Raw genomic sequence first — 13,355 nt, 5'->3', positions numbered from 1 at the left:
CTAATAAATAATTTAATTTAATTATATAATTAATTAAATATTTATAATAAAATATCGAAATATACATTTTAATATTTTATTAAATGAATTTATAAATTCACATATTTTTAATAATTTCATAAAAGTAAAATAATTTTAAAAAAAATTATATTTTTATCATTTCTAATCTAATGTCTTTAATAGTAATTATTTATTCTCACATCACCACTACTGCTACATTTGAGTCCAAACACACACCCATCGCTATTTTTAATCTCACCGCTACAATAACTAATCTTACTCCGTTGTTGTTTTTAACTTCATCGGAGGTAAACGCACTGTCCATTCAAACTAAGCCATAGTCTGAAGGAATGTCAATTAGTCGTGCTTCTTTGGCCTAGTTGCTTGGCAAATATGGAAGAACAAGAATCTTTGCACCTTTAATGGGATGTCGTGAAGTGCAAAGGAGATTGTCAAAGTTTTGCACAGTTGGGCTAATCAATGCATTACAGCTTGCAAGGGAGGTATTGCTGTATGACCTATCTTGAGAGCGAAGATGGTGGAAACAAAAAAGTGGATTCGCATAAGATTCGATGGAGCTATTAAAACCAATACAGGTTGCGCTGCGACATGTGGTGTATTGAGAAATCATAATAGAGATTGGATACTTGGCTACAATCGTAGATTAGGGAAATGTTCTGTTTTTGAAGCTGAATTATGGGACATACTCGATGGTGTGACATTGGCATAAGGAAGACAATATGATAGAGTTTTGGTGTAGATAAACAATATGGAAGTCATTAGAACTATCAAGGAGTCTTTATCGAATGGATCAAATTTTGCTTTAATCAGGCGTATCTTACAACTTTTGCAAGATGAATAAGTTTGGTTAATTGAATACATTCGTAGAGATGAAAACATGGAAGCGATAGTATCACCAAGCTGGCTTTTTGGTAGGGAAGAAGGTTTACAATTATATGAAATTTCTCCTCTAGTGTCTTTCTAGTATTTTGTAATTTTTTACTTTATTTTCACAAAAGAAAAGAGACTATTTTTGCAATTTCTTGGAAAATAATAACAACAAATTAAGGGATAATATAAATTTTGACCCTTGACCTTGGCAATTAGATTCACTTTGGTATCTGCACTTTTTTTGGGTCCACTTTAACACTTAAACTTGACAATAAGTCCATTTTGATTCTTGAACTTGAAAAATATAAAAGTTTGGTGATGTGGTACTTTGAGATTGTGCCACATTATCACTTGAAAATTAAAAAAAATATATAAATTTTTAGGTGATGTGGTACAATGTCACATTTAGTGTTTTAATAACCGGATCAGTTGTTGAACAAGTTAGACCACCGATTCCTGATTTAACCAATTCGGTTGGTCCGATCGAAAGACCAACAATAATTAAATTAATAAAATTCATAAAAATATATAACTAAATTAAGAAATAAATTATTTTATTTAATTGATTCAACTTGTTCAACTACCGATTTTTGTCCCCCTTTTTTTAAACCAATTTCAAGCACTTTTCAAGTTAATTTGTTTAGTCCATTTGTTCAAACTGATATATTGATTGATTTTTGGTTCATCCGATCTGATCTTGTTCCAGTAAAACTGGTCACATCATTATATCTTGACATAATTCAAGTTTAGAGACCAAAATGGATCTAGTCGTGAAGCTCAAGGACTAAAATGGACTAAACAAAAGTACAGGTACCAAAGTGGATCTAGTTTCCAAGATCAGGGACTAAAAATTATATTATCCCATAAAAACAACGCTGACTTATAGTTTTATATTTTTCGAGCCATTTAGGCCCAGCCAGCCGGACAGTCGAAACAGCGCGAAACTGCCGTTAGGGTTTCTGGGTTTGAAACACGAAAACAATGGCGTCGTTCCGGTCGCTCAAGTCTGCAATTTTCGATAGGGAAGAGAAAAAACAGTTCCGTATTCCATTCTCTTCCATTTTACTATTATTGTTTTCGTGATTGAATCTAACAAAACACAGACGCATCGTTTGAGCTCACTTCATTTTAAAATCTCAATCTCAGACAGTACCAAGCTCACATTCGCGGCCTCAACGCCTACGATCGCCACAAGAAATTCTTGAACGATTATGGTAAAGTTTCCTTAATCGAGTTTCTTGTTACAGTTACTGCTTTGTTTTTTTTTTTCACGTTAGAAAATATTTGCATTTCCTTTATCTGTGTTACTCGTCAAAAATACTTGCTGTGCTACTTTATTGCTTAGTTTATTGGAAAATGGACATGAAAGGAATGATGCAAATAGTGAGCGCTGTATTTGTTACATCCTTGTGTCCTAAAACAAGTGGATGATGAACAGTCTTCTCCTTTAAGAATGGAAGGAGGCTACAGTCAGCCACACATTTTATTTTCCATACTAAAACTAGTGGCGTTTCTCACTTTTCAGGTGCATCTTGTCTTTATTTTGCTGTTATGGTGGTGTTTTTTCCCTCTCTTTCTCATTTGGGTGTCATTTGTTTGCTTCTTGCTTACTGTTTTGCAGTTGGCTTCTACGGAAAAGAAAAATCTACTGATGTGAAGTTGCCAATTAAAACAGATCATGATACCCTGAGGGAGGGATATCGGTATGCTTTTGTTTTTTGTAGTAATGGACTTGCATGGCTGCATGCCACTTTATGGTTAATGCTTACGGTCTTCCATCTATTATCTCCCTTTGATGCGTTCTCTTCAAGGTGTGAGGTATAATGGTGTTAATGTGTTATTTATATCTATTTATGTTACCTATGACTTTTTCAAAGTTTGAATGAAACTTTGAACTGTTCTTAATCTTTGGAACTTGTCCGTCATCCTCTTTTTGTATTGGATCGAAGAAAATGGACACGGACTTGCTTTGTTATAAATTTTCTTTTCAGGTTCAAATGTCAAAGCATGAGTAGATAACTTTTAGAATTATCAGATGTTAAATGATTAATTATTTGACTGTAGAAGACTAGTGGTTTCAGAGCTAATTGAGTAGCTTGATGAGTGCTCATGAAGTGGATTTATGATCAATCATTATGTCAAAATTGAGAATCCTGAAATACAGGTCAAGCTAAATCTGCTTTGTGTTGTGGATTCATGGTTGTTTAGCATATCCAGGATGAGCTTAGATGGGGAATGGTGGTTAGCCTAGGAAAAAAATGTAGGATCAAGAAGAATTTCATATAATATTGTTTGTGACAATTTTCTATTTGCTTTATTTCCATCCGCAAATCAATATGGAGATTATTTTGGATGTTGTGCTTTTTCGTGCCTGACATGTTCTTGGAAATGCAAACGTGGTATATATTGTTAATGGTGCACAGCTTCTTCTTTTTTTTTTTTTCACATTTAACAATTTTTGTAGCTTTATACGTTCTGAGGAAGATGATATGAATCATTCCTGGGAGCAGAAGCTGGTGAAGCGTTACTATGGTAAACTTTTTAAAGAGTATCCTTTGCTATTTTAGTTTCTTGCTTATATTGGAGAATAGAAAATCTAAAATCTCAACAAGGGGAATGCTTTTCGTCTTCTTATTTCTTAATGACTTTCTTCTTGGTAAATCTTACTTGGAAAGTTGGGTAAGGCTGTGGCAGATCTATCTAAAAAGGAATTCATGCATTACTCTGGTTTCTTTAGAAGTTTAAACGTCTAGTGGATCAGTCAACATTTTGGTGAGTTTGTTTCAGCTTTAATTTCAATAAAAGTTAGCTGTGACTTTTTATTTGTTCCCTTAAGCTTATTTAAGATACTGCATAGCTGACATGTCACAATATAAGTGTGGTAAGGTATGTTGTTACTTACTTCTGTTAGATGTTTTAAGAAACTTGTCTATTTCATGATATATTTCACGGTAGTTGTTTCATACAAAACATGGAAAAAAATTCATGTGTAATGCTTTGAGCCAAGCACAACCTGATGCTGAAAATGGAAAAGCAGATACACAGTTATCTTCTATTCCATCTCTTTGTACTATATTATCCACTTTAGATTATTGAGGAATTTTTCTTAATTCAAGTTATTTTTCAGTTTTAAGCTTTTTCCTTTTCGATTTTATAGATTGGTTTGAGGTGGCGAACAGAGAAGGAAGTTATATCTGGTAAAGGTAAATAGATTCTCTTTGTTGACTGCTTTGATTAATACTAATTCGTAAATTACATCATGTTTTTTAGTTGACAGTAATTTACAACTGGTTTTTGTTCTGGAATCTTATAGTTTTCATTGTTCCAGAATTACATTCATATTCCAATCTGCCTTGGGTTTATCAGAAAGCTATGCAATGTCATTAATTTGAAAAAAGGATGTATATAGATGGCTTTAGTTAATCTTCAAAAGTTGTTGGACAATGGATTTGCAAAGTAAGTGGACAAAAATTGGTAGTAGTGATAAAGACTGAGGTAAAATTCAGGCCCTACCTTGAACACCAAAATTATTTGAAAATTTGAGGGCTTTGACACTGCTAGACACTGCTAGATGCACCAATTTTGGCAATTGTTAAACTTTGCACACTGAAATCTTTACTTTTAGAAATAATTAATCATGAAGATGGATTAGAGGTGTGGGGTAGAAAAGTTCTAAAAGCAAGGACAAGGAAACTTCATGGCCTTGAACACCGCATATTTTTATTGATTCTTATCTTTATAATTTAGCTAACAATTGTGTTCAATCATATGATGGTCATTATGTGGCAATGGCACAAAAGTTTAAATTTTACTTATTACTCTTTTCTATCAGGACAGTTTATATGTGGTAATAAGCACTGCAATGAGAAAGATGGCTTAGCAAGCTATGAGGCAAGTGTTTGTTATTTGTAATACCCGTTTGCCATTTCACTGGACATCATCTTTTGCTAGGGGTATGAATTCTTGCATGGTTGGGTAATATTTTTATGTGTAACTGCTACCTCATCTAGTAATAGCATTAAGGATGTTGTGGAGTTCCTATTTTACTTTCTAAATACTGATATATTTTGTTATGAAGGGAATATCTTCTTGTGCGAATATTAAGGTAACTTGGCCTATTCATTTTCCTTGGATAAAATTTTCAGGTAAACTTTTCCTATTTTGAGGATGGAGAAAACAAGCAAGCCCTGGTGAAGTTGGTAACTTGTGAAAGGTATGTAGAGATACCTTATTTGTCTCTGTGTGTGTGTGAACCATTTTTGTTTGTTTACGTTTGTTGAGATCATTGCCTCATTTAGCATTTATAAACCTTCTGTACACGAACATGCTAAATGAGGCAATTTTTTTCCCTCTCTTGAAATGGATGCATGGATGTGTGGGTTGAGAGTTTAGATGATAACCTAAAAGAATGTATACTAGTCAACGCAAATCCTAGATGACCTGTACTAATGTTTGCTTCTTTCTATTGGCGTAAATCCTAGTTTATTTCTAGGATACAGTGCCATGTCGTTGGAAAAAGTACAGCTTTCTTTGTGTTGTGTTTATGGTTTATCGTTTCATTAATTTGACATGTAACATTCTGTAGTGTTTAGTATGTGTATGATTCCATTATTAAGCCTTCTGTCCTTGATTGCTTCTTTCTTATTGTTGACCGTTCCAAATAGATGCGCTGAGAAGCTTCATTACAAAAAACGGAAGGAGAAGGAGAAGGAGAAGGAATTTGACAGAAAACAGAAAAAGGATTACAAAAGAAAAAGGTGTCAACTTGAGTCCAAATCATTTTACTAGAAATTTGTTCTCTAGTAATTGAATGAGATGGTGTAGCAATTCACTTTTCCATGCTTATAAGTTGACGCTTGTACTATATACAGGGATCAGTCAAAAGACAAAGATGACACAGATGAGGAGCGTGAGAGGAGCAGAGAAAAGAGAAAAGGTTTGGGAGTTGCCATCAATGGTCCTTTATCATTCATTTTCATAAAGTTATTGCTTACCTTCTACAGCAATAGACCATTATTGTTACTCTAGTTCCTAATTCCCCCACACCCACAGAGCAAGTCACCCCCTCCTTGTATTTACTCAATTGATTCAGAATTAATAGTCAAGAACTTTAACTTTCAGGAGTCAAGCTACATCCGGGGCAAGGAGGCTTACATATAGTTCTCTATGTTTGATCCTTACACACACACATAAACTGAGGAAACACGTACGCAATATAATGTGTAATTTGTTGGTATTTTCCTGTTAGTACATCAGAAATATAAATACCGGGAGAATGAGTAGTAAACCAGAGATAGGCTTATACGTCTTGACTGTAATAAATTAGGTAAAGTGTGGTGGATGTGGCTGTTGGCTAACTGTCCCGGCAAGTTTTTAGAACTGTGTTCTTTCTATGCTTAGGTTCGTTAAGCTAAAAATAATCCCCAATCAAGGTTACCGAGTGTTGTAATGACTGATAACTTGGCTTTGTCAATCCCGGCCTAGCTGGGGGAATAGAGGGCACCCTTAGGCCTTATATTAGACCATTAGTTTTCACATGTTTAGGTACACCTGAATTCAGATGTGTTCATTGTCATTGTTATTTTCTCCATTCTTTTTTTCAGGTAAAAGGGCATCATCTTCAGCTATCAATCATGAACGTGACGACGATGACGAAGACTTTGATAAGTACCTTGAGGGCATGTTTCCATCATTGTAGGTGAGACTCAGGTGAATTAGTAAAAGTCTTCTAGAGTAACCCTTTTCTGTGCTGACACCGTAGTGCCCTGGGAGAGTTTACCCCTGTGGTAGCGACATGCTGAGATACCAATTTCAGTTGAAACTTGTAAATTTGTTTTTGTTCATTCTGCTGCTCAGCCTGTAAATCGTAGTAATAAAAATTGTGTGCTTTGCCTATCAACTCACCAAATAGAGGAAGAGTGGTTATCTTACAAAGGCTGCTAAAAGAATGTGAAAGTTTTTTAGGCGGTGTGCAGACGTTTTCTTATGGAGAATGGAGTTTTATTTAATAAATTTGTTTTCTTTATTAAAACAAAAAGGGAAAAGCAAGGCTTTCTTTTTATTTGCATAGCGTAAGAAGTGAGAAAAAGTAAAATTATAATCTACATCTACATATGTGTCGATGATGATGAAGGGCCTCTAGTCTAGTGATGTTGACTAAAGCGCAGCAATCTTTTTAATACAATATCAATTCCTCCATCCATAACTGATACTAGTAGTGTACTTAGTTTGGTAGTTGCTACTGCGTAGCCGCCTACCCTGTCTCAACTGTATAAGACATACCCTCGACGTTTACACTTATTATTTTCTACTATTTTTGAAAGGGAATAAGTTCTTTGGTTTTGGTGATAACGTACAGATCTGTATCAAGAAAATTATTCCACCTACAGTTAATTGTTCTGGGGGCGGGGTGTCTTGTTACCTAGGATGAAAACAATAATGGCGTGGTTAAAGGGGGACATAAAACGCCGTTAAGCAAGTGACGATGGTTGACAAGTGAAAAAGACAAAGAATAATAAAAAATAGTAAGAACGTGGCAAGATCTAAATAGCACGGGCCCCAACGATGTCATCCTGATCACGACACGTGGTGTGTGCATAACATGTGTCACCGCTGTCAACCATGTCTCTCTGTCCAGTGTCCACGCCACTCTTTTTTGTCCTGTAATAAAACTGGAATTTAATAAAAAGGAAGAAAAGAGCGCCTCTTGGAATCTGTCTCGGATCCAAACCCAACCCTAGTTCTAATTTTGCCATTTTCAACAATTCCTTGGATCTATATAATCGGGTAATGAATATTAATTATTAATAAAGGGAAGAAAAAGAATTGAATAACACTTGACAAAGGCTCCTCAACCAGAGTTGTATGATTAGAAAAAGAAGGAATTGTAGCTGAAGCTTTGCTGAAAATAGTATGAACTTAAAAAGAAGCAAAAGAAAGGAGTCCACTCCACAGCCGTTGGAAAAAAGAGATGATGACAAGTTGAAATTCCCACTGCCTACTTATTTGCTTAATCCACTACCACAAAATCATCTTCACCCACTACTTTATTTTTATTATTTTATCTTATATGTACCCGATAACATTGTTTGATTTAAGTATTTCCCACTATTTAACCCTTTTTTATTTTAGGAATTTTTAATTACAACGAGGTCTTTTTTTTACATTTATATACTAATCATGAATTTTTAGGATTTTATTTTTATTTAAAAGTTAGTTTAATTGTTGATGAAAACATGAATTTCAATTATTAGTTTTTATTAATTTGTTACATCTAAAATTTCAAATTATTGGTTTTTGTTAATTCCTTATAAATTAATTTTTAAATTAGGTTTAACAATGGTATTTAATTGGATTAAATTTTTAATTTTCATAAAATATAGGTAAAAAAACGTTGCAATTCATAATTATATATATATATTTAGAGTTTATAAATATAAATATTTGAAAAAGTATAAAATAAAGTAATTTGTGTGATAAATTAATCTATTTGGAGAAATTTGGAAAAGTTCGTAGTTACAGCTTCAGTTTCTACCTTATAAAAGACAAAAAGTTCGACATTTGTGTCAATGAAACAAATAAAAACCTCTTATTAAAATTTTTAACATATAAATAAAGATAATTTATTAAGCTTGATAGATTTGTCTTTCTCTATGTCTCTGTTATGGTTGCAGAGAGAGCCAAACTGAATCAATCTCTAGGCATTTGCTTCTCCAATTCCAATCTTCTTTTTCTTTTCTTTTTTACTGTAAGTTCTCTATTTTTATCCTTTTTAAATTGATTCTCTTAAAAGATCTTTCTTTTTACTGTTTTTGATTAAAAATTTTCGAGTCATCTTAGGGTTTTAACTTAGCATCTTGTAAAAAACTTCCCTTTTTGGTTTGATCTTATGGGAGTTTGCTCTTTTGATGAGAAATTCGGAGGAAAGAAGAAGATTAGCATAAATTGTGGGGGGGGGGGTTAGAGATACCCAGATGCAAAATTAGAAATTGAATTACTCTGTTGTATTAAGTTCGGCTTGATTTTGAATAAGATTTCGGGGATCAGTTTCTTTTTTAGGTGCTAGTTTTGATTGTCGAAGTTCTAAATTTTTATATCAGTTGAACTTTGAATTAATGGAATGATCCATCCGCCTTCCTTTTAACATAAATTTTAAAATTTTCCTATGAGAATTTTCTGATGTTTTTGTGTTATGCATATGATTCATGTTTAATCTATTAATCTATTTTTTTTTTGAATTTTGATGGAAGTCAACATCAGATTTGCACATAAGTTATGTTATATTAGATGATAGTGAGTGGGAAGTTAGTTGAGATCATTGTTGATTTTGGTTCTTCTTCTTTTTTCTTCCCTCTATTTATATCTCATAAGTAAAATTCTATGTTTGGGCTATTTAGCTCTCTAATTGTAATTTCTGAATTTCAGAATAAGTCGTGAGAAATGCCAGCAAAACCAGGGAATGATGATCAGCAGATAGACCGTGGGGCTCAAAGTGTGTTGCAGTCAACTGCCTACTCTGAACCCTGGTGGAAAGGAGTTGGGACTAACCCCTTTGGTGAAGCTGCCTCGAAGTCGCCTTCTGTAGAACAACTAAATGGTTCAGTGGCAAATGGAGATGTGCATTCACAGGCTCATGGGGACTTGGGCAATGAAGGTAATTTCAAGAAAGAGAATCTGATCAATGTAGGATCACAATCTCTGATTTCTCATATTAGTTAAAGATGGAATGCTTCTTTTTATGCTAAAAGACCGCAAGGTATCAGTTTTTGGATCAAACAAACTCTGTAATTTGGTATTGGACTTATGTTTTTTTTTATATTATTACTTTATAGGATCGGTGAAGCTGTTTTAGTTCCTCATGCGCTGATAATATATTATGATTCTAAAAATGGAAGAAAATATATTGTTTTCTTTTAGCTAATGTCTCCTTTCCTTTTGGTTCTGTCATTCATTTACCTACTATTTAGTGCAAGAGCTGGGAATTTGTTTTAGAAATCAATTAAGAGGATGTGATCATGTCTCACAAAATGAAAAAGGGAGAAAAAGAAGAAACATGTCATATGACAGAAAACTAAGGGGCAGAATGTAACTTTTCTAAATGGGTTCTTGATATAACTAGGAGTAAAAATAGGATTGTGTCATCGGGTGATTGAAGGGGAAGTTGAAACGAATTGTCTTCCCTTTATTTTGGTTCATGGAACAACTTATTGTGATTGATAGCTCAGCTCGTCAAAGGGGGAGTGAAACCTTAGGATTTGTTAGAGAGAGACCCAGATCTCGTAGGGTTTATCGACACAAATTCTATTTTAAGAGATTAGAATAATTAAAAAAATTGTATGCAACTAAATAAAGTCCTACAAAACACCACTTCTATTTTAAGAGTCCTAAAACAGCTTCTTTAATTATAAGAGTCCTACCTAACTTCTCCTAAGAGTCTTACTTCCACACAGGGTTACTGTTTTTGGATGGGAATGTATATCCTTACTATTTACTTTCTAAAGTTCATGTGTGCTGTCTTGGGTTGTTGAGGAGGACAGCAAAAGCCAATTAATCAAGATTAGAAATAGTTGCTATTTGAGGATGCTAACTAATGCCATATAATATGTCTGCATTTTGCATGAAATTGAGGCATACAAACCCTGTGCTTTGCGTTCATTGGATATTAATGCTATCTTGGTTTTGGATCAGATGGGAGAAACAGACAAGATCGCCAACATCTCAAACACGTTCCTTCCACAACACCCCTTACTTTGGGTGAACACCATGAACCAAATTCCCAAATGGAACTAGTTGGTCACTCGATTGTAAGGCCTCTCTCCCTCTCCCTCTCCCTCTCTCTCTCTCTCTCTCTATCTATCTCTCTCTCTCTCCCCCCCCCTGCATGCGCACAAGTTTCAACCCCTGCATACACTTTCATACATATCAGTGCGTTCATGAATGCATCAGCATACAGCTATCATGTATTTTAGTAGTGAACCTACATTTTTTGTGTTTTTTGGATGTATATGAGTTTACTTTGATTTTCTCTTTGACTGTGGAAGAATACTTGCTCCAAACTTTCAGGTCTTGACATCTTATCCTTATTCAGATCCTCAGTATGGTGGAATGCTGACTTCATATGGGCCACAAATGATGGTATGCTCTGATTTTCTTGTTCTGCTGTAAATACATTGGAGAACTGGAAAAGACAAAATTTAGTGACTGTTATTTGCAGTAGATGGCAGTTATCTGGTTGCTAGAAAATAGATTCTTTCAAGCTATAATTAGAATAAGCAATCTGTCTCCTTTTGCGGTGTTATGCATCTATCACTTGTGAAATATACAACGTTGACAAAAAATTTTGTCATGGTGATGCTTCTACATATAGGATTGTGGTTTGTTTGCTTTGTTTAATGCTATTATCCTGGGGCCGCAAATAATGCTTACAAGTTCATAGAAAATGATTCATCCTTTCTTTGCTTTCCTTGAGGGATAACTGAACTTGTTATTAATATTTTAAAATGTAATTGCTAATTATTTTACAATTTGCGCACAAATAGCTGAAGACCAATTTTACCATCTGATTGATCCAACCATCACCTAACCTTTCCCTTCTCTTTCTTTTGCACGAGTTTCATGTGTTTTTAATAATGGGGATTCAGGTTATGAACTTACTATTTTAAAGGTTTAGGAGATGTCTATATTATTTTGCCACACAGAATTGTTGAACTTCATGTGGTCTATTGCTAACTAAATTCAGGTGTCACCACATCTATATGGAATGCATCAAGCTAGAATGCCTTTGCCTCTTCAAATGGAAGAGGAGCCTGTTTATGTAAATGCAAAGCAATATCATGGCATTTTGAGGCGAAGACAGATACGTGCTAAGGCTGAGCTTGAAAAGAAAGCCATTAAAATTAGAAAGGTAAAAATGGTATTCTTTTAGGGGCTTTCCCCCCATTTCTTGTTTAGTGGTGCCTGGTAGAAATGATAGGAAGGTTCAGGACTCAGCTCTGTTGCCATTGACTACAGCCATACCTTCATGAGTCCCGGCATCTACATGCTATGAGAAGGGCTAGGGGTTGTGGAGGTCGTTTTCTTAATACAAAGAAGCAGGGTGATGATGTTACCAGCCCCACTTCACAAAAGGGCATGAATTCAGATGAAAACATTTCAACCAAATCATCTAGGTCTGAGTGCGTATCCGCAAATGGTGCTGGAAATATGAATTCCTTCTATGGTCAGCAAGAAGGAAATTGTGCAAGGGATATCATGCAAGGGAACGGGGCGCAACATGGGGCGCCTTCAATTAAATGAAATTTATCCTTGAGGTGGGTGGCACTCTCCAGCATTGCTGTGCAGGTTTGGCAAATAGTTAGTTTTCATTGTATGAAGGGGTCATTGTTTGTGTCTGTATCTAATGGGGTTGTTCTTCCATACAGGCAGTGCTGGAGGTATTTGCCCTGGATCTTGGGTGTCTGAATCCCTCCTGGAGTGGTGTCCCTCAGGCAATTCATTCTTGGCTTTGGTTACTCATGGTTAAAGGGGTTATTATATGAGAAGATATGTGGTCTTTGGTTTTTTATCTTCACTCTGGTAATAGCTTTGACATGCCTCCCTTTGACCCTTTTGTAAAAAAAGAAGATAAAAACAGGTGTTGTATCTAGGCAGTAGCAAACAGTTGTGAATGTGCAAAAATTTCAAACAAATTTACATTAATTTGAGTGTCAAAGGGCTTGGAGACTTGTGTATGACTGAAAGAGCTTTGAACTTTTCCATCAGTGTGGCCTTAATAATGTAAATGCCGTCTGTTGTTGTTTCTATCTCACTGACATATGTGTTTGGTTGTTTCATCATTTTTTATGGCTATTGATACCACACGTTGACCTGTCTATCTAACTGGCTCATGGTTGTTTGTTTAAGTTTCAAACAAGAGTTGGATTTTGAACCAAATAGTTGTTTCTTCCTCGAGTATGTATGCATACACACACACACACATATATATAGCTTTTACGACATTAGTTGGTGATTGGTGGTTACATCAAGATTTGGTGAAGCTCAAGCACCGTTGCCCCCATTTAACATAAAAAGTTTTTTTGGTACAAGAAAACTTAAACTCAACACACCCACTGAAATTATCAAACGGGTGTGCCTGCAGATCAATCCCATGATCTTGAGGATGGAGACGAATAGGTCAAATGTTTTATAATTAAGTTTTGGTGCCACTACTAATTAATGGGTTATGTTGGGAGAAGGTAATGTTTAATGAAGATCTGATTCATGGCATGCTGGTCTGGTTGGTTATCTTGAGTTAGGATATGTTAGGTTTGTTAATGGGTTCTTTTAGGAATTTGTCATTTGTTAAATTCAGAGTTATCTCCAGAATTAGGTAGGATGAATTCGAAATAAATTTGTTTGGATCAAAAGATTAACAAATCTAATGGCACTTTACATGAATATTCAGGAACATACAGAAAAGCAGACAA

General features: G+C 34.8%; 2 protein-coding genes across 3 annotated transcripts; both read left to right on the top strand.

Moving 5' to 3' along the window:
- Positions 1–1,796: 1,796 nt before the first annotated feature.
- Positions 1,797–6,952, top strand: LOC107900750 (protein FRA10AC1). The gene is made up of 11 exons (XM_016826447.2): positions 1,797–1,928; positions 2,038–2,105; positions 2,513–2,594; positions 3,356–3,439; positions 3,738–3,777; positions 4,049–4,094; positions 4,724–4,782; positions 5,037–5,104; positions 5,556–5,648; positions 5,763–5,827; positions 6,495–6,952. The coding sequence occupies exons 1-11, from the start codon at positions 1,873–1,875 to the stop codon at positions 6,587–6,589; spliced, it is 756 nt and encodes a 251-aa protein (XP_016681936.2). The 5' UTR covers positions 1,797–1,872; the 3' UTR covers positions 6,590–6,952.
- Positions 6,953–8,407: 1,455 nt separating this feature from the next.
- LOC107900751 (nuclear transcription factor Y subunit A-4) lies at positions 8,408–12,692 on the top strand. 2 transcript variants are annotated; one of them, XM_016826448.2, is made up of 7 exons: positions 8,408–8,638; positions 9,316–9,544; positions 10,579–10,694; positions 10,954–11,025; positions 11,630–11,794; positions 11,902–12,200; positions 12,312–12,692. In XM_016826448.2, the coding sequence occupies exons 2-6, from the start codon at positions 9,331–9,333 to the stop codon at positions 12,184–12,186; spliced, it is 852 nt and encodes a 283-aa protein (XP_016681937.1). In that variant the 5' UTR covers positions 8,408–8,638; positions 9,316–9,330; the 3' UTR covers positions 12,187–12,200; positions 12,312–12,692. The 2 variants fall into 2 exon arrangements, with proteins under 2 accessions (XP_016681937.1, XP_016681938.1); XM_016826449.2 differs by having other exon boundaries at positions 11,902–12,231.
- The last annotated feature ends 663 nt before the right edge of the window (positions 12,693–13,355 follow it).

This window comes from Gossypium hirsutum, chromosome D08, assembly GCF_007990345.1.
Source record: "Gossypium hirsutum isolate 1008001.06 chromosome D08, Gossypium_hirsutum_v2.1, whole genome shotgun sequence".
NCBI lineage: Eukaryota > Viridiplantae > Streptophyta > Magnoliopsida > Malvales > Malvaceae > Gossypium > Gossypium hirsutum.
This window is presented reverse-complemented; position numbering and strand designations above follow the sequence as displayed.

What these genes read in the sequence shown, in the direction of transcription:
- LOC107900750 (XM_016826447.2), top strand. Translation starts at nt 1,873, where the DNA reads ATGGCGTCGTTCCGGTCGCTCAAGTCTGCAATTTTCGATAGGGAAGAG. An exon ending in GAAATTCTTGAACGATTATG is followed by an intron (nt 2,106 to 2,512) that starts GTAAAGTTTCCT and finishes ACTGTTTTGCAG; the next exon opens with TTGGCTTCTACGGAAAAGAA. An exon ending in AAGGATTACAAAAGAAAAAG is followed by an intron (nt 5,649 to 5,762) that starts GTGTCAACTTGA and finishes TACTATATACAG; the next exon opens with GGATCAGTCAAAAGACAAAG.
- LOC107900751 (XM_016826448.2), top strand. Translation starts at nt 9,331, where the DNA reads ATGCCAGCAAAACCAGGGAATGATGATCAGCAGATAGACCGTGGGGCT. An exon ending in TGGGGACTTGGGCAATGAAG is followed by an intron (nt 9,545 to 10,578) that starts GTAATTTCAAGA and finishes GTTTTGGATCAG; the next exon opens with ATGGGAGAAACAGACAAGAT. An exon ending in AAGCCATTAAAATTAGAAAG is followed by an intron (nt 11,795 to 11,901) that starts GTAAAAATGGTA and finishes CATTGACTACAG; the next exon opens with CCATACCTTCATGAGTCCCG.